Below are 25,859 nucleotides of genomic sequence, written 5' to 3'. Positions count from 1 at the left end.
CACATTAATGGAGATAATATACTGTGTCCTAACCAAGAATGGTCCAAAATCTTGCTCCATATAATGCCTTAAACATCACATATGTTCTGATTGTGGCTGTACAGTGTTACATACCATATTCATTTTGAGCATGGAAAAAAAGTTAATTGTCAGTATAATCATACTCCTGGTTAGGACACTGTGTTAAGAGTCTTTATGCATAGAGTACATACACATAATCTTACCACAGGAATATGAAGCTTGCTCAAAGGCTTGCCATCAAGTAGATAGGAGCCTGTGTACGTAACATACTCTGCATAACACTGGGGAGCTTGAGGTGTTATGTAACACAAAATCTTCCGCTTTTCCTCAATTTTTTTGCGGATCTGAAGGTACTCAAAATAGGGGTTGGAACGGTCACTGTGGTATGGCTCTATTTCATCCAATTTGATGGCATTCACAATGACTGCCAGTGTCTGCTGGATCATCTCCCGAGTCTGCTTCATGGCAGTGTTCACAAGCTGAACCTGCACTTGTTGCTGGCCTGATTTTGAAAACTTCCTCTTGCGTGGATGTTGGGACTGGTTGTCGTCATCGTCAACAGGCCTGCCTTTTGTTTTGGTTATTTGTGCAGGTGTGGACGTATGAGCTGTGGTTGAGCTGATGGGCTCTTTTTCCTTTTCTACAGTGACACAAGAGGTGGTCACACTTGTGGTGACTGAAGAGGAGGATACTGAACAGGTGATGCTTGATGAGCTTAACGCAGCACTCTGCTTGTTCTGATTGGCCAGCATCTGAGCCTTTTTCCGGGTCATCCTCTGAGGTATTTCCTCAATTTTCTTGGGTGCATCAGATACTGGTATGGTCACTGACAACTTGGCGGTTGTTTCAAGTTCCTCTGTTACTTGAGTGCTGCTAGGCACCGAGACACTTGGAACCTGAACAGAAGAATGAGGGCTACATGAGGGACCCAAAGCTACCACAGGATTTTGTCCTAATAAAAGTGTGGTGGCTGGTAGATCCAAATGTTGCACCATAACTGATGGCATCATGTTATCTGGGGTTGGTTCTTCTTGTCTGTTTTCATTTTCAGTAGAAAACAAGTTAACATTGTTTTCATTTATATCTTCAAAAGCTCTGCTCTCCTCTGGAATTGTTTCTTTCATGGGAGGAACATCTGGGATGTTCTGATGTTCTGGCTCCAACTCGCACTGTGGTCTATAGCCATTATCACTTATTGGAGGAACCAAATCCTGACCAGATTCAGTCGGAGGCACAACTGCAGGAGAACAAGGAGTTTTGGACAAACTTGGCAGGTCAGCATCCATTATTTTATTTTCACTTTTCTCAATGACTGGAGGTCTCGTCTGAGAAGGTGGATGCTTACTCTCTGCAATTTCATGGGCTGTTATATCAGGCTCCTGCATCTCCTTCTCTGGAAACGGAAGGTCTGGTATAGAGAAGGGACCCATGTCATCCATTTCATCAGGTGCACTTGAGAATGGATCCACCCATGAAACAACTGGTTCTTGGCTGACTGGCGGATCTACAGACATGTTGTTCTCTGCAGCATAGGTAGGAGACCCTTGACTATCATCTTTCATCATACATGGGGGCTCTAGGTCCATCGGATCTTCGTCAGGATTTGGTTTGCAATCAGTGAAGAAAGTTTCTAGTTGAGATGATTCAGACTCCAATGCCTCTGTTACAGGTCTTTCTGGTGATTGGATGTCCTCCACTGTGTCTTTGTGGACCTCATAATGAGAGTCAGATATTTGTGATGGACAGTATGCTGCAGAATAAGTATTATAAGGTGGTGTCACGGGCATTACACTTGGTATATGATGCATATCACAATCTGAGTGTGAATAGGGACTGCTAATCTTTGAGACAGCTGCCTCAACCTCTCTGTAACTCTCATGAGGTGATTTCATGAGCTCTTCTGAATTCCAGCCTAAGGACTGATCATATGAGTTGTCCATGTAGTTATCTTGCAGATGGGTTGGTATTATGGCAAGTACATCAGGATCTCTTCTATCTGGACATTCAAGCCAAGACTTTTTGTCCAATTCCTCAATACCAAGTGAATAAGTGGGGTCGTTTCTTGACTGGATGGTCTCGACTGGAGCATGGTGATCTTCTCTGGCATCCTCAACAAAATCATCATCTTCCTCCTCCTCTTCATCTTGCTGTTCAACAACAGGAGGCAAGTAGTCACTTCCACTAACAGGCTGGGCTGGTGTTAGACCAGGTCCACTTTGGTGTGGCTGTGAAAGATCATCAATATCCATCAGAGGCACGGCAGCAGGTGCTGGAGTTGGGGGAGCAGCTATATCCAGACAAGGTTCCTGGGGATCAGGTCTATGGACTGGAGTTGAGGGCTTCATAAGAAAGTTGTTAAAGACACTTTCTGAGTGTTCACTGCCATCGATGATGCAATTTACAGGAGATGCTTCATCTGGCACCCTATCATCTTGCGATGGGTCAGGCATGGGAGACATCATGCCGATAGGTGATAAACAGAATGTTGAGGAAATGCAATTAAGTCTGTCAGCTGCCATCTTGTCCTCAGTGAGATGTGAGGCTGAAGAATCAAATGCTGTGCCTTCTGGTATATGTTGCTGTCCTAACTTGTCTGGCTCTACTTTGAACTCAATCTCAAGTGGTCTTCTGACATCAGAAGGGACAGACCGACTCGCTAGGGGTAACTGCATGTCCTTTGCTGGTGTTATGCATGCTTCCTCCTGGAAGTTACTTGACGAGTTAGAATATCTATCAAAGAACGAAGGAGAGCAGGCATTCATTGACATGGTTGTGGCAGAGGAATTCGGACACTCAAGATTCTCAAACATAATATCAGGATAGTCCTCAGCACTGCAGGATGGAGTGCGTGGAGTTTGCATGACTTCTTCATAGCTTGGACATGAGATGACAGATGTTGGGGTGGGGACACCTGTTGGTCTGTTCTGGTCAGGTCGTGGAGATGCAGGAAGACTTTCCTTCATTTGGTGGCCAAATGGCTGGTCTTTCGAGTTCTGACTCTCAATAGGTTGTGGTTTTCTATCAGGCGACATCATTTGGGTTGGAAGGCCAATATCTTTTAGCTTTTTCTCTTTCAAAGCAGTTTCCACTGAAGCAGATTTTTTGGAGAGTTCACTGCGGTTCTTCTTCAGTTCTTCATTTGACTTAGTTTTATCTTTGAATTTTGGGTCGCCTGATCGATGCCTCAGTTTTTCCATCTGTTTCATTCTCTCCTTGTGTTTCTTATGGCGCTCTTCAATTTCCTGATCTTTTAAACTAAGCATTTTGCCAAAACTTGTTAGTCTAAAATCACCATCAACCAAAAGCTTTTCACGAGGGCGGTTGTCCTTTCGAGGTGTCTCTTTTGACAGGCTGATTTTGTCATTCTCATCTTTGACCTTTGTTTTTATATCTGCTCTATCTTTATCCATGATTTCTTTATTTCTCTCCTTATTTTTCCCATCAAATTTAGAACTGTCTTCTTTAGATTTATCTTTAAGACATGTGACTTGAGTGTTTTCCTTCAATCCAGATTTTTGTTCATCTTTTGAGTGCCTGAAGGAGCCAAAACCATCTGAATATTTATGCTTTTCTTCTTTAACTTTTTCCTTGTGTTTCTCTTTCTTCTTTTTGTCTTTTATTTTCTCACTGTTCATGACACTATTCATCTTGTCCTTTTTGGACATCTCCTTCTCAAATTCCAGAGTTTTTTCCAAATCATCCTCACCATCAGCTTTGGAACCATATGGAAAAGTGTAAGGGTCAGCCTCCAAAGGCATGGGCTCTTTGTCAAAGGGCAAGCTTTCCCTGCGGCCATAGGATTCTCTGATCTCCTCTGACTTCTCTTTTTTCTCGCCCTTTTCTTTCTTGACTTTCTCCTTGTCTTTGTCATGGCTCTTTTTGGATGATGAGGATGATGAATGCCTATGCCTCTCTCGCTCTCGGAACTTGTCCTGTGGATTAGAAATGGATACTGACTCTCTTCTCTCCTCTGATATGTCAGGTATGCTGATGTTGGAGGAATCATAGAAGCTGCTTAGAAGAGGCTCATGACCTCTGTCTGTGAAACTGTCTGATGAAATGTCACTATTTCTATCATTGGAATCATCTTTATACTCATTCATAGCCTCCTCTTCAAGTTTCTCCAACAAGGATTTCTCATTTTCACCACTCCCCTTTGAAAATTTTCGTTCTTTTGAGTGCTCAGTCTTGTCTTTGTATTTATTTTTGCCCTTTTCTTCACTGATGTCTCTCTTGTCAAGAAGTTTCTGCTTGCTTTTCTTGTCTTGATTTGAATCCACACATGCTCTGTCCTTACGTTCCTTATGTTTTGTGTCAGTTGAATCTTTGTCCTTTTTATCTTTGTGTTTTTCCATGGAGGCTTTTCTCTCTTTTCCAGCATCAAATGCTGCCTTCTCTTTTTTCTTATCTTTATGTTCCTTGTCTTTTTGTTTTTCCGTGGAATGTGTTTTGCCCTCAGAGTATTTCTTATGTTTATCTGTTTGGAAATTATCCATTTCATCTCTGTCAGGTGTGGAATCTTTCCTGTGTGAATCTGACAGTCCAAGACAGTCACTAAATTTCGCAACACCCCCATTATAATTGTCATCTTCATCCTCACTTTCATCTGTAAAAATATCTTCAATTGTATACCATGTCTTCTCTCTCACCTTTTCAGGTTTTCGCTCTTCTTTCTTAAACTCTGAGAAATCTTTTTCTCTATCAGCATGTTTGTCCTGGGATGTCTTTTCTTTTTTATCTTTATTCTGTTCAGATGACATCTTCCTTTCTTTTTCTTTGTTATGAGAATCTTTATTTTTTTCTTTAACCCCATCTCGCTTGTCTTTGGAGGTCCTTTCTGGATCTTTCTCTTTCATTGATTTATCAATTGAGTTTTTCTCAGGTTTGTCCTTTTCCTGGTCCAAACTTCTGTCCTTAGGCTTGTCCTTGTGTTTTTCTCCTTTGGACTTCTCTTTCTTTTCCACACTATCCGTTTTCTTCTCCCTTTCCTTTCCGGAGTGGTTTCTCTCCCTGGGGTCAGACTTGCAAGCGTTTTCATTTTCTGGTTTATCTTTAAAGAAGGCCTCATTCCCATAGTCATCTCTCAAAGATTCTTGTTTTGTTTTGGAGTCTTTCCTTTCTTTAGTAAATTCATAGGAGTCTTTTCTGTCTCTGCTGCCATCCACAGAATCCTTATCTTTCTTCTCTTTGACACCCTCTGCTGATTCTTTTCGTTTCTTCTCCTTTTCCAGTGACTGACCAGAATTAAACCTTTGTTTGTCTGTCCAGTCTTTTTTCTTTTCAGCATTCTTTTCAGAGGACTCCTTGTCTTTCTTCTTTGACGCGGTTTCCTTTTCAGGACGTTTTTCTCCATGATCTGGCTTTTTATCTTTTACCTTATTTTCCTTTTTTCTGTCCCTGCTTTCCTCTTTGACTGTTTCTACAATTAACTTGACCGCATTATTTGCTTTGTATTCTTTTACAGGGGCATCCCAGCTATCATCTCCATAAAGCGAACTGTCAGAAGACATGTCTGACTGCCACCGATCATGGGGGTCATCTGATGCACTCATCTTGGTGTCCTCTAGTAGGTGATTTTTTAAGTCACAATGTTCAGAATCAGCTTCCTCCTTGATGTTTGTATCCCTCTTTGACTTTTCTTTTTCTTCTTTTATGCTTTTCTCAGATTTAAAATGTTTGTCATCTTTTTGCTCATTCTTTTTGTCGACTTTAAGAGACTTATCCTTAGACTTTTTCTTTTTGTCATCTTTATGGGGTTTCTGCTTCTCCTCTTTTGCCTTGTCTTTGTCTTTTATGCTTCTCTCCTTCTCAGTCTTCAAAGGTTTGTCCCTCTCCTCTTTGCTCATCTTTTCCTTGTTGGACTCCTTTGTCTTCTTTGACCTCTCTTCCTTGATCACCCTTTGAGTTTCTTTACCTGGCCAGTCCTTGTCTTCTGATTTACCCTTAGACAGTCTGTCCTCCTTCTTAAAATGATCTTTCTCATGTTTGGACAGTTTTACCCTATTTTCAGAAGGTGACTCTGTCTCAACAATTAGCGACTTCAGCCGCGTATCGTCAAAGTCAAAAGAAAAGCTCTTGACAAACTTTTCATTCATGTCTTGACTCAACACAACGCTTGGAGCTTTATCTTTTTCCTTACTTTTATGTTTGTGTTTCACTTTGTGTTTCTTTAACACTTTTCCATCTTTGTCCGTTTTAGAAATGGTCCCATCTGCGTTAGAATTCTTGTAGAACTCCGAGTTCTTTTTGTCTACCGCATTGGCATGCATGTTATTTTTCTTTCTGTTATCTTGCACTTTCTTTTTCACCTGTTTCACAGATTCAATGCTGGAGTCGGCAGAAGAGTAGTCTGACTCGCTGGAAAGCCTTGTTCTGACTGAGTCTGAGAGGGAGCTGACATCAGACCACGTTGGAGAGGACACAGTCTTCCAGCCATCTGTCCTCCACTGCTTTGGGTGCTGCTCTGCCAGAGACTGTGTGAGTTTCTGAGAGCCCAGACTCCCGTGCGTAGAGGATGAATTCGAGATAGACAGAGAACTAAAAACAGAGGGTTCTTTGAGGCTCAAGGTAGAAGAGTCCTTTACACAATTTGCACTCTGTATGGATCCTTTATCATCCTCACTCTCTAGATCCCCAATCTCAGAATCTGAGGTGCAAAACTTGGCATTCACTTTAACAAAGCGCACCTTACTAACATTATTTTTTATCTCCTTCTTCCTCTTCTTCTTGACTTTACTTTTGTCTTTTTGCTGCTTAGAGCTCAGTGACGTCAAGTCCCGGCTCTTGACATTGGTCTGAGGTGCAGTTTGCCTTGGAGTGGACGTGGGTGTGAAACATAACGTCCTGTCATCCTCGTCCGAGCTGTTGCTGTCCGACAGGATCCTGCGCACAGCTTTCTTTGGTGTTAGCGAGTTGCTTTTGGAATAGGTTTTAACCTCCATCTTGGGTATGGAGATAAAGTTGTTTGTCTTGCTGACAGGATCCTTGCGGAACTCTTTCTTGAGCAGATGCTTGTCATCCACAGGTGGGACACGCTCCTCCTCATCATCCTCATCAAACTCATACTCATCCTTGACAGGAGTGGTAGTGGATTTGGGTGGGTCCATGCCCTTCCCTTTTAATTTCAAGCCCTTCTCAAACTCTGAGTCTGTATTATTGCCATCAACAGAGCTGGATGGGGCAAATGAAGGAGCATCTTCCTCTTCAGAAGAATCTGCTGAAACACAAAAAAATTCTTAATATCAACCTAAGGTAAATATTACCTGTTAGACACTTTCTGGAATTATTCACACAACTTCATGATAACACACCTAAGGAACTCTCCTCACTGGAGGTGTAAGTGCCTTTTCCCAGCAACAGATTAAGCGTTGTTTTCGAATTTGCCACTTTTAACGGAGTCTCTCCTCTTCTGTTGCTTTGAGAAGGATCCCCTCCATATCGTAACAGCAGCTTCACAACCTATAAAACCAGAATATGGTTGTCAATGCCAATTAAAAAATTAAAAAATACACCTTAACTTGGAATGTCTGTTCTAAGGTACTTACTTTAAGATGGCCATTGTTAGACGCATCATGTAGAGGCGTGTCGTCATCCAGGCCCTTGGTGTTAACCTCAGCCCCGGCTGCCAGCAGCTGCTTGGCCACATCGTAATACCCTCTGTTACACGCCTCATGCAGTGCGGTCCAGCCTAAAATAAAGAGCATGTCACTATTAAATGTTTGCTCATCACCATTTTAACCAGACTGCGACAGTAATCACTTAATTTCTCATTTAATATAAACGGAATGTTACAATATTAAGGTGGAAGTCAGGTGATTTGTGATGCCTGCCTTTACCTGCAAAGTCTTTTACATTCACGTCCGCTCCCTCGTTGATGAGCTCCTTTATCCGGCGTGCCTCCCCACGTATGGCTGCCCGGTGCAGCCGCGTCTCACCCCTCTCATTCCGCTTGTTAACTTTGTCTTTGGTTTTCGAGGCAGAGTTTGGTGTTCCCTTCTGACCCAGATTTGACTGCGACTGATGCTTTGGTGTGGTGTCTGAACAAAAACATCAGTATTAACAGCAATTATTTATGGAAGTGGTTCTCAACCAGGGGGCTAGGTCTCGGCAACATTCTAAGGGGGGCACAAGATAGCATGGTAACTTCTTGGTAATTTCTATAATAAAAATAATTATGCTTGTTGTGAGTATAAATATTCCTAAAAATCCTTATCCAGTAATCACAAACAAGAACAAAAAATTAACTCAAATCAATCGGATGGTGAAAAATAGTATGGTTTCTAAAAACATTTTACCTGAAGTATAAGAGGAATCATATTAACCTAAATAGGAGGTAGGAGGAGGGGCTTCAAATACCCTTTTTAACGATGGAGGGACATGTAGCCAAAAAGGTTGAGAACAGCTGACTTGGTATAAGCAAATGAGTGAGTCTTGTTTGCTCTGACCTCAAGGTGGCAGTCTTACACAACAAACATTGCAAATGACTGCCTGCCTGCATTACACGGTTTGTAATACAGCTTTTCACATCTTGTATTTGTGTGATATTGTCAATAACGAAATTGCCCATTAAATCGTCAAACTATTCAGTTTGTAAATGAGGTAATTTATTATTGACCACAGGGAAGACATAGCTACATATAGCTACACTAATTTTCAGACACTTACATACAGAACATGCTTAAGTGTGTGCACAACAATAGCTAGCATACAAAAGTGCGGTGCAGGGGTGGAGTTAGAGGCGTTTGCTGTAGTTCTTTGTTTTGGAAAATTTGAATTTGCATTTGAAGAGAAAGAGCTACATTTCAGAAATGTAATAGAGACATGCATAATCGAGAAGTAATGAACTTTATAGAAAAACAAACAAACAGTCTAGCTCAGAAAAATAAAACTGTCAATAGACCTTTGAAATAAATGTAATGCATGGTTTTATTTTTTTCCAAGCTCCAACATTAGAATGCAAAACCACTTGAGCCAATTCAATCAAGTCTGAATCTGAACAATTCATATTGAAACAGTACAACCAAGTCTCTTGAAGCTCTATCAACAGTCCTGGAGGGTTGATGAACAACAGTGGATTAAGACTGCATAGGCTCATTTCACTGAAGTAGTGGAAATTGATGAGGGTTATCTTGTTTAATTGAATTCTAATTAAGTGCTGTGGTGTGAGTTTAAATGAAGAACAGCATGGAAGTGCAGCAGGGACAGTGGAAGCTACTGAAACCACTGGGCCCCCTCCTGCTCACGGCCCCGGAGACGTAGCACCCATGACAAATACGCACCTGGACTGTTTATGGACTCCTCCGCCGTCATCTGCATGAGAAGAGCCACCTGCTGCCGCTCTGAGAGGGGGTACCCGGCCCGGATCCCTGGCATGCCCATCCCAAATGGCAAGCCTGACTTCCTGGTGTTAGTGGGCTCTTTTTTAATGCGCTTCCGCTCTGGACCTTGTTTTTCTGTTGAGGAGAAAATGGGCATATTAATCCACAAACCAGCCTTATACACACTTGTGAACAGACACAATACCCGCTACTACTTAGTTTCATGACCGTCATACTCCAACTAAGTAAGCCAGCACAAGTTATTATGCATTCCCATGTATGCCATCTTTAATGACTTGAAGGTCAAGTGAAACCTTGGGTCAATTCCCAGCTGCTTGGCCCATGTGAAAGCCTGTTGGTGGCAGCAGCCATAGTGTGAAATTACCCAAAAGCCACATGGGGAGGCAGGGGTCCTACATTGCCATTCTAGCACGTGTGTACGTGTGTTTCTTTAAAGCTATGACTTGGCAGTCTGTCACTGATTACAAAATGGCCGGTGTTCACATTTCAGTGTGGCTGAGGCAAGGTCACCGCTGCGTTGGGACAAAAGCAGGTGCTCTTTCAGAAACACCCATCAATTATTCTCAGTATGTCAGTGTCAACATATCTGCCATACAATACAGCCGTCCAGTTCTTTAGTCGTCTCACCGGCGTTATCGACTTACAGTGGGAGAGCCATCTTTGTGTTTGCCAGTTTCTACTGTAAGACCCACAACTGTACAAACATGCCTACAATGACACACACACATTCCTCTGCCTTTAACACAAATAAAAACCCAATGAGATACAACAATCCTGTCACCTAGATTTTTGGTCTTGTTTAATCTATGGAAGATTTTAAAACTAGCTTGTTGTTCCCAACATAGTGATTTTCTCTAGGCCACAAATATAATTTATAAAGAGAGGAAGCCAGACACATATGCTTCCAGTAACAAAGATCTTTCCAGGAATTATTCTTCACTGTTTTGGGCTGATGTACCCCAACCTCTTGAACACACACACACACACACACACACACACACACACACTTGCTGTCACGTTCCTGTGATTCAAACCTTGAAGAGCAAGAACATCAGAAGCAGTCTAAACATGTTTATAACAGATGGATGAAGGTAGCTAATGCAGTGCTTTGCACTTTTAGTCCTCTAAAATAGACTCAGCTGAGATAATCACATTATCACAGTATTCTGATGGATTCATCGGTCCCAATTTGCTGTACTTTAATTAAATTTAGCAAATTTGTGTCTGCAAAATGTTTTACTTGTTATATGCAGTAATACTTTTCTATTTTTCAATCAAGAAACTGTAATTTTTTTTATTATTATTATTATTTATTTTCTCTCTCAACTTGAAAACCAAAAAAAATACAAGGTTCATAAATGTATTCTAAGTCTGGTATCAGTGCTTAATATAATGCAGAAATATTGTGGGTATAAACAGTATAACAGTATATACTGTCATACTGCTTATGACAATGTCAAAAATAAATTATATATATATATATATATATATATATATATCACCAGAAGTGAACAACAAAAATAATGAAATCACATTTCACCAAATCACCCCATTTACACTGCAAACAAAATTTTGACCAAAAAAGCTGTTTACACAACAATTGTGTGACATCTGTCACTAAGAGAGATCGACTGTTGTTGCACTGAATAACAAACACTGTGAGCACTGAAAGTAAAGCACTTGGGAAAAAATGCAGGTTTTAAAACAGACCCCTTTAGACAGCAGGGTGAGGGAGTCTGCTGCTCCAAATCATTCAGTAGTATTTAAAAACACTTAAAAACAATGTATTACCATAAAACACAGAAGAGTTTAACACACCAGTTTCACAGAGGCAGATACACTAGCAGCACAAATCACCAACATAAAGCGTTTATTTTATTTGTTTATTTTTATTTATTAAAGTTGCCTTCTTCCTGTAATGGAAGTGGCATAACTAGTTTATTTTATATTATTATTATATTTTTTTATAAACAACCAAAACAAGAAGAGCTGGTTAGATGTGAGGTTTGTAGGTCTAATCTGATCAGCTCAAAATGTGCAATCGACACAGTTTGACTAGTGTAGGATTTCTTAATATGATGTGAGTGAGCTGCTTACTGTGTGTCCTCTGAGACTGATGGCTGAAGGGAATCTAGGTCAGGGATAGAGGGTTACGGGGCAACAGCCTAATAGACGAGGGAAATTTCCAGTTGTAAACGTGCAAGTATATGAAGCAAATATGTTGTTGATAGGGTGGTTTATTACTGACAAGTCAAGAGCCCTCTGACAAAATCAACTTATTTAGAAAAGCAAAAGTAAAACTAGCACAACTCTTTACTCATCTCTCTACATTATTCATATGTGGAGCAGACACGGTTCTACGCACTGAAGTTTAAGACTTATTATTGTTAAGATATTGTAGAAAATACCAATATTGATAATAGCAATATTAACAGTGTTGCCTGCCTTATTAAGCACCCCTCATAAGATCCCAACATTACACATGGATCCCCAGTCAATCAGCAAAACTGTAAGGCAGAAACTCTGCGAGCTGCCCATAGAAAACAGGAAATGAAGGCAGTAGAGACAGGAAGTGCCCGCAGGATGTTGTCTCAATACTTTATGCACAGCAGATGAAAGGACAGTATGAGTGAAGGGATTGGTTTCATCAGCCACAATGATGAAGTCAGTCATCCACAGAGCACTTGAGGGCTCTTCTCAGAGAAAATGTAGAATGTTAATGCATCAGACTCCTTAACCAAGTCTCTCAAACACAAAACACAGAGGAAGGGTGAACGCAGTCCACACTTCACCTCTTCAGAACGCAAGGACAGCAGCACCGGTGGGAGATGTGGTAATAAAACCCAGGCAAAACAGATGCAGACAAAGTTCAGGCACCACCAGATCTCTCTCTCTCTCTCTCTCTCTCTCTCTCTCTCTCTCTCACACACACACACACACCAGGGTTTCTGCAGGATTTTTAAGCTCAAATTTAAGACCTTTTTAAAATCTGCACAAATAAATACCATATGAGTGGGGTTGGGCAATGTCTATAGTACCATATTAAACTGTAAAATGCATAATTACAACTTACACAGATACAAGTTTTCACAAAAACAAAACTTTATTAAATGCTAAACTTTACATTTCAGCCTTTAAACCATTTTTAAGAAAATTGATGAGTAAAAAGCATTAATTATATTTATTTTAACAATTATTATGATAAAATATATTAGGGGTATGCAATAAACAAAAAATGATATCTCGATCATATAACGGTAATTAGATTATATTTTGCTATAGAGTGGGTTATTGTGCTGATATCTTTTCTCTAATTGTGCTAACAAATGGCTCCTAAATTTTTTTATATTCTTCATCTTCTGTGTGGTAAGTTCACAGCAAGAATAGAAATTTAGCATTTCCAAAACACAGGAAACACAGAAGCGGCATTAGAAGTGTCACTTAGATGCATTTACACACTGTTTAATGCAGGGACATGGAATACTTTAACTTCTAATACATAAATAATGTTTTGATATTTTAAACATAAAACATTGAAAACTGATGTTTGAAATTATTTTAAAAATGAAAAGGTACCTGAAATGTGAAATTAAAACTGCCAGTAGGTGGCAACAAGTCACTGTTAAGTGAGTCATTGCGTTTGAACTGAATCATTTACATGGGCGATTCATTCAGAAATGAAACGCCGTTGAGTTGTTCAGCGCTGTGACTGTGTTTGGAATGATGTTTGTTGAAGAAATAATACAAAAACAGGAAATATGGTGTCTAAAACGTATATCTCTTAATATTAACTCATTGTTTACTGAACTGTTGTATAAAATCAATGCCACATTTGCAATCTTGCTGACTTTTGGAGAAAAAAAGCAGCACTCTTCGTGTGATATTAACTATATGGAATTGCATAAATACATACATTTTCTGCCCCATATCTTGAAGTGAGTGATAATTCTAAATGCATTTTAATAGACTGATTCATGCAGTGAAAGAACGCCCTATAAATGCACAGGCACGCGCACTAGTCTAACCTACTAGACTTCATCACGTAACATATTCACGCACTCTGTAAGCATTTTGTTTGCTTTTTGCGATATACTGGATAATATCAAATCGGGGATTTGCAGGATTCGCAGACCACATCGCACAGCCCTATACTGTTTAGATTTTTTTAATGCAGTGTCTTCTTATCGATCCACAAGTTAACATGTAAAGCTCTGCGTGTTTGCAGGGTAAAAACATAGGTGGATTTTCGCATTGGTCTGAACTATGAACAAAACAACAGTTTTATTCAAAATGCTCAATCGTTTTCATTCAGCTTGTGGAGCGTTTGGTAGAATTAGGGATGTCAAATTTCGATTATTTCCATGAACGATCATTGTTTAAATTAACAATCAATTAATCGTTAACCATAATGCTGCAAAACATGCGTATTGCATGTACGCAGTCACCGGCATGACAGGATGTGCAAAAGCCACACACACACACACACACACACGCTTTCTCACTTGAATTAAAGGGGTTTTAGTCTGAATAAAATGCTAGCACAGAGACTGCTGAACGTGCCTCTTTAAATAGTTTTGTGGTGCTCGTTGTTGTATTTTAAAACAGAATTGAAATGTTTTAAACCGACAATATGGCATTTAAAATAAAATTATTATTAAGTGTAACGCCGCCTTCACACTGGCAGTTGAAATCAGCTCCGTAATACGCAATACGCCCCCAGTGGACGTCGTACACAAAGGTGAAAAGTGTCGGAAGCCTCGGAACCGAGTAGAACAAAAATGGCGGAAAGGTTGGAAAGGCTGACAGCGCGATACCCTGAAATCCTCACCGTTGTTCAGACGCAGCTCACCCACCAGGCGGTGAAACTCCCCGTACTGATACCTCTCTGCCAGGTAGTATTTTACCCACATGGATCTCTTTTTTTTTTGCTTGCTTCTCCAGTATAGGAGAGCAACAGCAAGAGCATTGACAAGTCTACGATTAGCCATAATATAATTTTCTGGCTCTATGTGAATGAGCGGGAAAATGGCCACAACATTGAATTGTACAATATTTTAATATTTAATTATTTAATTGTATTAACTGCATAAATTACGTTATAAAATCATTAAAATGAAAAATTGACATGACAACTTGTCGTTATAAAATCATTATTTATTTTATTAAAAGTTAAGAATTCAGGTTTGTTTATCAGTACCATAGCAACGCCAACTTCCGCTGGAATTGTCGGATAGGAACCGTCCGTAGCCTTTCGCAAGAGTTCAATTTTTTGAATGCATCCGGATGGCCAACGGACACGATTTTTTTCGCACCACACTCGTTCGCACCTGGTTCAGACCCATACGCATGCGGTCTGCGAATCTCCATAGAAAATGAATGACTTCCGGTCGTTTCGCTGCCGTATCGGAGCTGATTTCAACTGCCAGTGTGAAGGCAGCGTAACTGTGGCACACGTGTGACTGCGCCGCGCAGTATGTGAACTGCTTTCATCAGCGCTGCTGCAGCAAAACACTGTTGCTCACATTAATCTGATCCTGCTGGATGCATTTTCTGTTCTAGAAAATGTCAGATTTTGAATTTTTGCATACTGACAATATGGCATTTTTGTTTAAAAAAATCTGGCATACAGTGCATTAGACCGTGACAGTGCATGCGTGCAGAGGACGACGAGCAAGCGCGGGCAGCTTTGGCTAAATTTATTTGGAGGTTATTGCTCATGTCTCATTCAGCACAAATCCAAATGTTTCCATATTCGCAATGTATTTGAATGTTAAACTATTATTTATAATGTAAACTATGCTTGTACTTAACACACATTCGCACATAGATGGAAAAGATCACCCTCTTCATATGAGCAAAAACGTCATTAGCATAATAGCAGAGTGGACCGGTATACTACGGTCTATTTAACCTGACTAGTGTAACCTTTTAAATGTTTAGTTGTCTGTATTTCATTTTGAAAATGAACAGACTGCGGTGTAAGTTTGAATCGCTAGAATATAGGCTACGTGTGCACCAGGCTCCAGTGCGATCGAAACAGCTGAGACATAAGAAAAAATTAAAAAATATTTTTCGCAAAAGTGTTTACTTTCATTTGTGCGCACTCGCTATAAAAACAGAAGATTTGTTCTGGTTTGCCGGTTGGTCACGAATTTCCACAAATTCAATAACATTTAGGCATTTTTTCTTTTCCTAAATCTTCAGTCTAAGCCTGTAATTTCGCAGGTTTATTATCTTTCACTTTTAATGGCATCTCTTACTGTGTGTGGTAAACATGGGAAGGGAAATTAAAGATTTCATGAATTAAGAATTTGTTCGATTTAATTTGTTCCCTTATTTCAGCTAAACCATGGGTTATCTAAGGAACAAAATTAATGAAACATGAACAATTGCCACAAATTAATATCGGAGGAACGAATTAACAAGTTGTAGGAATGAATAAATCTATCCTGTCACTGTGTCCCGCAGCCCTGCACAGTGCAGTTATCCGATGAAATGACTTAGTTACAACAATTCTATTGCTTTTGATGTTGAAGAACTTTTGTGTTGTTTCTATTTTAATGTACTTTTAAAGTTGAAATCACATTAAAAGCTTAATTAGTACTTTGTGAATTAATGATGATGCATTTATATACAGTCACGGTCACTCACAGCCGCTCGTACGTGTTCTGCGCATGAGCCACATGTAGCCCAACATTAAATCGGTTAACCGACCATCAACAGCCTTAATCGATTGCATCTCTTATCGACAACCAATCGATCACCGATTAATCGTTGAAATCCCTAGGTAGAATATAACCGTTTCCCTGGTAACAGCAGAACACACAGCACCGGACTTTGAAAGTGCAGCACTCATGTTTATTCAGTGAAATCATAACATTAGCCTTTTGAAGTTTAATCATCACATTAAGCCATGTCTATTCCGTCCCCAAACTTAAGACCACTTGAAATCATAATTAAGACTTTACTGTACAATTTAAGACTTTTTAAGGCCTTAAATTTGATACAACTAAATTTAAGACTTTTAAAGACCCGCGGAAACCCTGATGTACGGTGAAATCACAATAGTGAATAATTCATAAGAGCAGTGGATGACAGAAAATGAAATACTACAAAAACATTCCTCCCTTCAGGAATATGAGTAATGCTCCATAGCTTGGTCGTATGAAGGCCAAAAACCATCACTGGTCCGATCTGTTGGACAGCAGCGAATCTCTTCTCTCTGCCTACAGGAAGCAGACACATTCTGAATGCGAGTGTGTGCATATTAGCCAGAGACCAATCGTGTGTGCAAGTTTACCAGTGCACATGCCTGCCAGCGTTAGCAAGGCGTGGGCAGCAGTGGAGCAGCAAATATTACTGTCTCTTATCAGCCAACCCACTCCCTTCACCCTTATCCACAACATTCTCCCTCCACAGCTCATGTCCACCGTCTGCTATAGCCCGCGTTCCCAAAGTTCTCCAACAATTCAGTGTGTATCCCAAAAAAGCACCTCATAAGCTATTCAGTGTTTGTAATATCCTCTGAAAATGCATTATTGTTTGCATGCTAAATGCATTGCAACAAGCAAAAGGCTCTTCCGAGCAGTGGCACTAAATAATGCAGCGCTACCCAATGTCTGCGGGCTGAGAAAGCACAGCAGAGGCAATGAGTAAACACAGAAGATGGAGGCAGGAAGACCGTGAGATTGAGAGAGAGAACGATGGAAGTATCCTGAGTGCCCTTGGGCCTTGTGGGTTGCTCTTACACTAGAGCTAAGAGGCACAGACGGTTTCTGCAATCTCCCTGAATGCAGAATTCACAGAGAGCCCAAGAGAGAGATGCAGAGAGAGAGATGTAAAAATATCAGCTAGATAAATTATCTATTTCAAATCTTCCAGAAAATGGAGGACAGGAAACACCCTCGGTGACACAGTGAAGCTGGCTCCATTTTACCTCGGCTTCGGCTTTGATACACAGTTACACCCAATATAAGCAACATAACTTTTTACTCGCTGTGCCAGGAACATGATAACGGTTGGCTATTTTTTCAACAATTTTACGATAAACAATACTATAACCGTATTTTCCGGACTATAAGTCGCACTTTTTTTTCATAGTTTGGCTGGTCCTGCGACTTATAGTCAGGTGCGACAAAAGCTGCACAATCGATCGGACCAACCAACACAAGTTTCGAAAACGAAAACAGGGAATCGATTTTAACGGCCTTCTCTCGGAGTGCGTCCAGCTCGTCACTATACGCTCGCAGCGAACGCGCGTCACACAGCAACTGCAGTTTCCGACACACACACACACACACACACACACACACACACACACACACACACACACACACACACACAGAGCCTATTAGTGCATAATATCAATGTAGCCTTCAGTAATGTTTTTCATTGATGTTATGGCAGTCCACATTGCTGACTTGTGCGCGTCTCAAGCGCCCTCTTTACGTTCGCCCTAATGCCTGTTTAGTTGTCGGTGGATTTGCCTATATTATGCGTTGAAAAATGGATCAACGCCAAATATAGGCAATTTACTAACGATTCAATGAACACTTTGCCTATGTCTCAAAAATCGAACAGGATTTTTTTTTTCACAAAAGTGACAGCCCTATACGAGAGGACACCAAAGTTGCAATATGTAACATTTGTTCTGCAAAAATCTCCAAAATTGTGGATTTTTTTGCACAATTTTAAAAAAAACTATTTTATTTGATGGAACATAAAACTTGAAGAATAATTATTATTTATATTTATTGTAAAAAAATATTTTATGTTTTGTTATGTAACTGTTAATAAAAGTTTGATTATTATATTGTGATTTTTCAATTCAGATCCATTAAATCCAAGCTATATATATACGTTTTTAAAAGAAGCCATTTTCGGCTTCAGTTTCGGTTTTCGGCCAAGTGCATCCTAAATTTTCGGTTTCGGCGCAGAATTTTCATTTCGGTGCATCACTATTAATTTTACATGAACTAAGGGAAATGAACCAAGAGAAAACATTGCCGTCTACAGCCGCCAGAGGGCGCTCTATGCTGCTCAGTGCTCCTGTAGTCTACACTGAAATCAAAACATACATTTTAAATTTAAGTTTTCAATTAATGCAAATGAAAAACTAAGTTTGGTCATTTTAAAAACAAACAGAACATCCTAGATTTAACATCATGTAGCTCAATTGGTAGGTTGGGGGTTCGATTCCCCGGGAACACATGATATGATATGTAAAAATTGATAGCCTGAATGCACTGTAAGTCGCTTTGGATAAAAGCGTCTGCTAAAATGCATAAATTTAAAATGTAAAATTTTAATTTAGATTTATAATAACATCAGTTATTGTTCATAAAACAATTAATAGCTTATTAGTATAACCCGAAACTTCATAATCTGCACATCCAAGTCACCATCTCTGCTGTACTCATGATATTCTTAGGTTTGCTTTCTGTGGGGAATCGACTTCAATTTATTACAGCCTAATAACCAACACTCTGTCTCCATCTGCACCATCCTCTAGGGCTAGGAGATACTTAAAAACAGCGATTTTGTGATATCTTTTCTGATGATATGTAATTATGGAATAATTGCAATACTGTTAAAAGTTGAGAATTAAAGACCGTAAGCCAATTTCATTCATGTTTCACGACTATGACAACTGACAGGCACTGCTTTCAAACACCACTTTGCAGATGTACATAATTAAAAAGCTTCCACTGCAGTAAAACATTAAATGTGCGTCCAACTAGTATTGTCAAAAGACCCGGTACTTCGGTACCAAGTCGGTACTAAAAAATGTAAATGTGACGGTACCATGTTTCTTTAAGTGCCGGTAGTACCGAGGTCCCATTGAAACCCGGTTCAGCGCTATGATTTCCGCGAAGCAGAAAATTAGGACGGAATCTCAAAATCCAGTCATGAAAATGAAACTTACATTTTAATATGGACAGTCATGGAATTTGTCAAAGTTAGCATAAATTAATCAAATCAAATCTCCATATGGACCAGTATCTGTAAATGTTAAGCCGCAAATGTTGATTGAAATATGAATCTGTGTTCTGCGCGTCTCTGTGTGAATTAATGAATGACAGAGACGTGCGGGTTTGTTTACTACATAGACTGAAGCGCATGACGCTTGCATTAATTTCAGCATCTGAGCTTCAGAGTTCTCTCTCCATCAAGCGATCTTTTCAGTTTCTCACACATGCAAAAGAGAGAGAGAGAGAGAGAGTCTTACCACGCTGAATCGACACGCTATATGTAAACTATTATTTATTGTCTTTTCCTGTAATGGAGTTCATTTAGAATTATTCATATTCATTTTTGAACAAGCAGAAGACATACCGGTTTCTCCGGTAGTGGGCGGAGCTAATGCACAAATGGCAATTGCATTGGCTGGCGCTGATTTAGTACCGTCCCTGTTTTGATTTCAGCAAATCAGTTTGACCGAACGCAGACAACGTGATTAATATTCATGAACCCAGCAGCTCATCAATTCATAGTGCATTGGATATACATTAGTATGATAGTAGAATTAGTAGTAGTATTATCTTTTAATAATAATTAATATGAATAATAATTAATATGATCTATTACTATTTTTTTTACAGAAACCATCAATGACCAAAAATATCTTAAGCATCACCACCAGTTTTAAGTTCTGTTAAAATGACAAATCTGCATTCATTAGGTCTAAAAGTAAATTTTTACATAAAGGCATTGTGCTAGAAATATTACTATTATTTAGTCAAATGTATGTGATACTGCTACTACTGTTGAGTTTATAAAAAATAATATAAAAAAATATAAAAATATAAAAAATTTATAAAACTTTATTTTTTAAAGAAATAAACCACAATATTTCTTACATGTTTTAATTTTAATAGAAAATCCCCTTTATTTACCAGAAATAAAATGTGTTTAAATTTCATAAATTAAAAGACAAATTAAATTTGGGTGAAACTTGTTTACTGTTTTTCATAATTATATAACTTGTAGAAAAACTTTAAACACAATTGTAAATAAGTATAAAGAATGGCATTGGTTTTATTTTTAGTGCTAAAAAGTTTTTTTTTAATTAGCATATTTTTGTGTTTTGCTTTGGTACCGAAATTGGTACCTAGAACCGTGGATTTTCACTGGTATCGGTACCGAATACTGAAATTTTGGTACCGTGACAACACTACGTCCAACAATCAGCAGCAGCCGAAAGGGTGTTTGTGTGAGCTCAATGCAGTAATGGAACGAAGATCTAACTAGTCCTGTACTGGAAACCTTCCAACTGGGGGAGGAGACCATGGAGAGAAAAGTCCCAGTATGGGTGCATGCGGTGTAGCACAGCCGATAGTTGGACGGATTCCAACAGGAACAGACAATGATGCAGCATAAAAACATGCAACAAAATCCAAGGTACCTTCAAGGAGACTGTAGCTGCCATTGTATGGCCTAAAAGTGAGGATTTGAATCTCTGATGAAAAACTGAATATAAAAACTAAAGAAATATTCAATGGATTAGTTATTAATAGATAAAACCAAAGCAAAAGCAGTACTTCAGTGTTTAGAGCAAAATAAGTTTTGGGAATGGACCGAGAAAGAGAGACCAAGATAGAGACAGGCCAATCAAAGAATGAATGTGACCACACCCCCTATTAGCATTACAATGAGCACTTCAGGCATTGTCTGAGGAGAGAGAAAATGGGCAAGATTTCACGCCTTACAGCCACGTCTCAGAAGAGAGGGGGGTTCTGCCAACAGCTTGCTAAAAGGTTACAGAGAGGCTTGCGCCTCGACTGCAAAAGCATGCAGAAATAACAGCCGTAAAACAAACCACACAACTTAAAATACATTCAAACCACTAACCCCACACAAGCTAAAAACACAACAACAAATGGAGAAAATAGCCAAATTGCAACATAAATGTGCAGCTTACCATAAACTCCCACATTCAGTTAGGATCAAATGAAGTACTTGAACAAAAATGACAATGATTCAGGCTGATTTACATCAAAAGATCCCTATAAATAAAACAAAGTATGATATCTCACCCTTCTCCGTGTGTCATATCCAACACACTTCCAATTACTGGACTAATGTCTGTCATTGCGGGACACATTACTGAAGAAAAACAACAGCAGCAGCCTACACACAAACACTCACACACTTCCTGTTACCCAGAGTTCTGTGCTATGAGCTGGCCCCGCCCCCTTACCCGAGTCAGAATCTTTCTGATCCCCATTGGCTCCGACAGTGAAGGGCAGCTTCCTCTTAGGAGCTTTCTCTTTCATCTCTTTGACACCATCGCTGTGGTCCAATTTAGGAGTCTTGTTTGACAAGCCTTTGTCTTTATCCTAGGGGAACATAAAAAAAAAAGAGTAAGTTTAGTAGGAAACTGCATATAACAGTACCTCCCACAATTCAGCTCAGAGTAAGGACAGCTCAGGACAAATATTGCTGTAACAAAGAAATGTAGAAGAGACAATTGCATAAGCTTTCTACATTATTGTGTACATCTTTAGTGGATATATATATGGCTAATATGAACTCGTTTTCCCTTCCAACATCAGGGTTTTTGGGTTACAGATACAATATGGATTTATATACTTACATAATGTGAAATATATGTTGTTGATGCTGTTAATTTAATTAATTTAATAGGAGGGGAAAACTTATTGTAGAAATGCAACATTTTGGGGGGGAAACTCCAAGAAACTCATTGCAAAGTAAAGAGCATATTTAAAGGGCATTTTCATCCAAGTTCATTATGAGAAATATCTGTATTTATTTCGTATAATAATTTATATGATTATTACTATTATTTAGAATAATCATAATTTGAATATATAGATAATTGTATATTCATGTACATAATATTCTTTGCGGCACATTTAATCAACATCTAAAACAAGAAAAATGACACAATTTAATTACTGGGACAAGGCACTCTCCATGAAAAATGTCCTGAAGTTACTTTAAGCAAGACATTAGATATTCTATGTAAGACATGTGTCCCCACAAAGGAAGAGAAATTGAGATGTTAATTAGATCTCTTAATAAAAACATACATCCATACATGCACATACTGTAAGTAAAAGGCTGACTGTTGGGAGAGGAAGTTGGGGCTGTGTCTGCTACCGGCAGAACTAATGAAGGCTAATTAAAGAGCTCTTAGTGCCGTGATAAAGCTAAAGCTGAATGCAGCGAGAGCCTCTCCACCAGCCGCCTTCCTCGCTGTCATGAGACTATGATGTCATCCACATGCAAACACACACAAGCACAAGGACAATATCTGCCCCTAAGAACTGAGCTTAGAGAGATACGAAAACACAGTGAGCCAGAGACAGAAACATGAGAGAAGGATTTCTTATAGCATGTAGAGAAACCAAAGCCAAATCAAGTAAAAACTCTTTCGCTGCCTCTCTCTAAAACCATCGGTGTGAGCAGCCCTGTTTACTTGCTGGTCTCCTAGCAATGCTTTCACTCTTCCTCGGTCGCTCACGTGCTCGCTCCCTCCCACTCGCAGAGTCTGATGCAATACTACACAGAATGATGTACATACACACACCATCTGGGCCATAAACTCTTCACTAACTCTGGCTTGTCTTGCACCAAAACACTGACCCACCGATTTAAAACATGCATGAAGAGAAAACAGCATCAAATTCCTCTATTTATATATTGTTTTTAATACAGTTCCAGACTGAATTTCTACTGTATTTTCATCCTTAAAGCAGAAGAGAGTCTTCTACGACTGTATATTGAGTGCTGTTTAATGGTTTGCTTTTGGTATTTTTTCCATGTACAAATCCTGGGACGGAGGCTAATGAATCTCATTAATCAGCATGTTTGTTAAGTCTCCTAATTAAAGATTATCATATTCTTACAATTTTGCAATCAATCTTAGGGTATAAGGTGGTGTTTAAGCACCTTGTCCATCTTACGAAAAAATGGTTACAAAAATGTTTTATGAGAACATCAAATAGACATCACAGTGATGTGTACTGTTAGTGTGATCAACTACTGACTGTGACTCTAACTAAAATGTTTAGATTGTATAAAAACAAATAAAGTATCCCCATTCTTAATAATTCTGAAATAAGCAGTAGTGTAGTACTAAAGAAAAGATTTAGGATATAAACTATCCAATGGGTCGTGGCGTAACTGCTGAGGAAAGGTTACAGGCAGTTATATCAGCAGAGTGTGTGTGCATTTATATAAAATCTGTTTTCCTCACCTTCTTCCCACCCTGCTTTTCCACCATGTCGGTGTTGGATGGGAAGTCATCCAGCTGGGGGGTTTTAGAACCCCCACCCTTGGGCATCGTTCAGCTATTGCCACGCCAAACCTCATTCACGCTTCCATCGCATCGTCATCGACCGTCTGTGAGACAGAGAGGGGGAAGGACACATTTTACTTTATTGTCAATATCCTTTAAAACATTTCACTTTCCATTTTTGTTCAACTGCCCATTTTCAAAGTTCCTTAAAGCAACAGATCTTAAACAGACAATTTAAGCAACACTTTAACAAAATATGATTTAGGTAAATAACATTATAAGGCAAAGATATTTCCATGAATATCAATATCAACACGATTGCAATGTGACACTGATTTTATTCAATAATATTTTAATAAATAGATTTCAGACAAAATATTGAACAACACTCATTATAACCACCTACTAGTGGTTTAGTCATATTTAAAAGTATCGCTGCATTTTTTCAACATTTATTTGTATGTTTCAAAAAATATGTAAAACAATCATATAAGGTTAATAAGGTTAGGGAAAAAAAAAGAAAGAAAGATTCATTTATAAACTCAGCTGGAAATGACATGTGTTTTGTTACATACAGCAGCTCATTTTAAGTGAACTATTTCTTCCTCTTTCCAGTCACAGTCCGGACTGGGGGAATTGTAATGTTTAATAATTTATTTTATAATGTAAATAAGTTTTGCATTAAAATTTGCATAGATTTTTGTTTGTACATGCTGTCAATTACGGTTTACAACTTTTCTATTGTTTACAATACACAATACAGAAATCTAGATCTGCATGTTGATTTTGAAGCTAGTAAACAAAACAGCAACCTGGAGACAGTCACATATACAGAGATCAGAGCTAGCGGCAAAATGATAAGATGAAGATATAAAAAACACTACAGTGTCTTAGTGCAGAGTGTGCAAGTGCACTGCAATTCATTAGTACTGCAGGGTTGAGATGGCTGCTGCTGCTGCTGCAAAAAAAATCTATTCATTATAGTACTGCAAACTTACTGGACAGACAAACCATAGAGATACAATACAAGTTTTTGCATCTAGACTTTGACAATGGTATGCTATTTAGAACAAATAATTTGGGGTTTAATCTCTAAGATTGCGGAGTCATTTTTCCTCCTCCAACATTCTCACAGGACGGCTGTAGATAAAACGCATGCAATTCGTTAGCGACATCATATAAAAGCCCTTTGCACAGCAATCCGTTGTACTGCAGGTCTTACTAACCAAAATATGCATTGCATCACACCCAAATGTTGTGAAAGTGCAAAAGACGAGTGACTTAATCACCCTCAACAGAGATCTAGTGAAATTTAACCAAGATTTGTATAGGAAACTCCACCCTTGAACAAATATTTGTGTATGCTGAACATCAAGGCTTAACGTGAGGGCAGTTGTAAACTATAATCATCCCTCCATAATGCATGTTTTAGTTTTGTGTGACGTGCAAGGCTGCCCATTGCTTTCTCTTCTCCAGGAAAACTGGCACTCACCAGTATTCTGGTGCCACAGCCATCTTTCTCCAGCCCTTCTATTCAAAGACAGCTTCTATTTATATCTCCAGCTAACGTAGTGCACGCACATGCAGACAGACAGTAATACTGCTCTTCTGTTATTCAGCCATGTCTCCCACACCCCATCCTCACCGAAAGGTCAGGCACTAATGTGGACAAACAAACGTGTTGAGGAATTGACACACAAACGCAGACATGCTTGTACCCTTAAAGTAGGTCGATGCATGTTCTAGAACAATACAGGCCCAAACAGGTCTGCTTTAAGATCAAAACAACCACAGGCCATTCAACTATGTCTATGTTAACTGTGAGATTCCACGATTCAACTGGGTGGAGGGAATAGCCAACGAATCTCCAAAAACAACATTTAGTCAATAATGTCCACTCTGAATGCAAATACAGAGCATGCACGGAGCATAATATGGTGTAATGCATCTGTTTGTGGAATGTGCATTTGTCTGCATCATGCTTCTAAACTTGTTTGTGTTCTGCAAGCGTTACTGCAGGAAAAGAAATGCGCGAGCACACACACTTTCAGGAATAGCACCCAGAGAAGAAACACAATAACATCCATTCCAGAAACACGGCTCATTTCCTCTGCTTTCCACCCCAATCAAAAGCTGCTGCGCATCTGCCATCAGTGTGGGTGCTTGTGTCAGACAAAGCATTTTTTTTCTGCCTGCAGCCAGCTGTAATTCATCACATATGAGGTCTACTTTTAGCA

General features: G+C 39.2%; 1 protein-coding gene across 2 annotated transcripts in view; it reads right to left on the bottom strand.

Moving 5' to 3' along the window:
• Positions 1-25,859, bottom strand: part of LOC132109694 (ankyrin repeat domain-containing protein 11-like) — a 166,460-nt gene that overhangs the window by 2,341 nt on the left and 138,260 nt on the right. The window contains exons 3-9 of one of the 2 annotated variants that reach the window (XM_059515980.1): positions 23,581-23,726; positions 21,559-21,697; positions 9,300-9,473; positions 7,857-8,057; positions 7,566-7,708; positions 7,332-7,479; positions 225-7,234 (exon numbers count right to left, since the gene is read on the bottom strand). In XM_059515980.1, coding sequence (XP_059371963.1) covers positions 225-7,234; positions 7,332-7,479; positions 7,566-7,708; positions 7,857-8,057; positions 9,300-9,473; positions 21,559-21,697; positions 23,581-23,667 — 7,902 coding nt within the window. In that variant the 5' untranslated portion in view covers positions 23,668-23,726. Of the gene's footprint in view, positions 1-224; positions 7,235-7,331; positions 7,480-7,565; positions 7,709-7,856; positions 8,058-9,299; positions 9,474-21,394; positions 21,528-21,558; positions 21,698-23,580; positions 23,727-25,859 lie in introns of those variants that run through there. The other variant, XM_059515989.1, reaches the window with a different exon arrangement.

This window comes from Carassius carassius, chromosome 2 (assembly GCF_963082965.1).
Source record: "Carassius carassius chromosome 2, fCarCar2.1, whole genome shotgun sequence".
In the NCBI taxonomy this organism is placed as follows: Eukaryota; Metazoa; Chordata; class Actinopteri; order Cypriniformes; family Cyprinidae; genus Carassius; species Carassius carassius.
The sequence above is the reverse complement of the archived record's forward strand: the minus strand, read 5'-3'. Positions and strand labels throughout refer to the sequence as shown.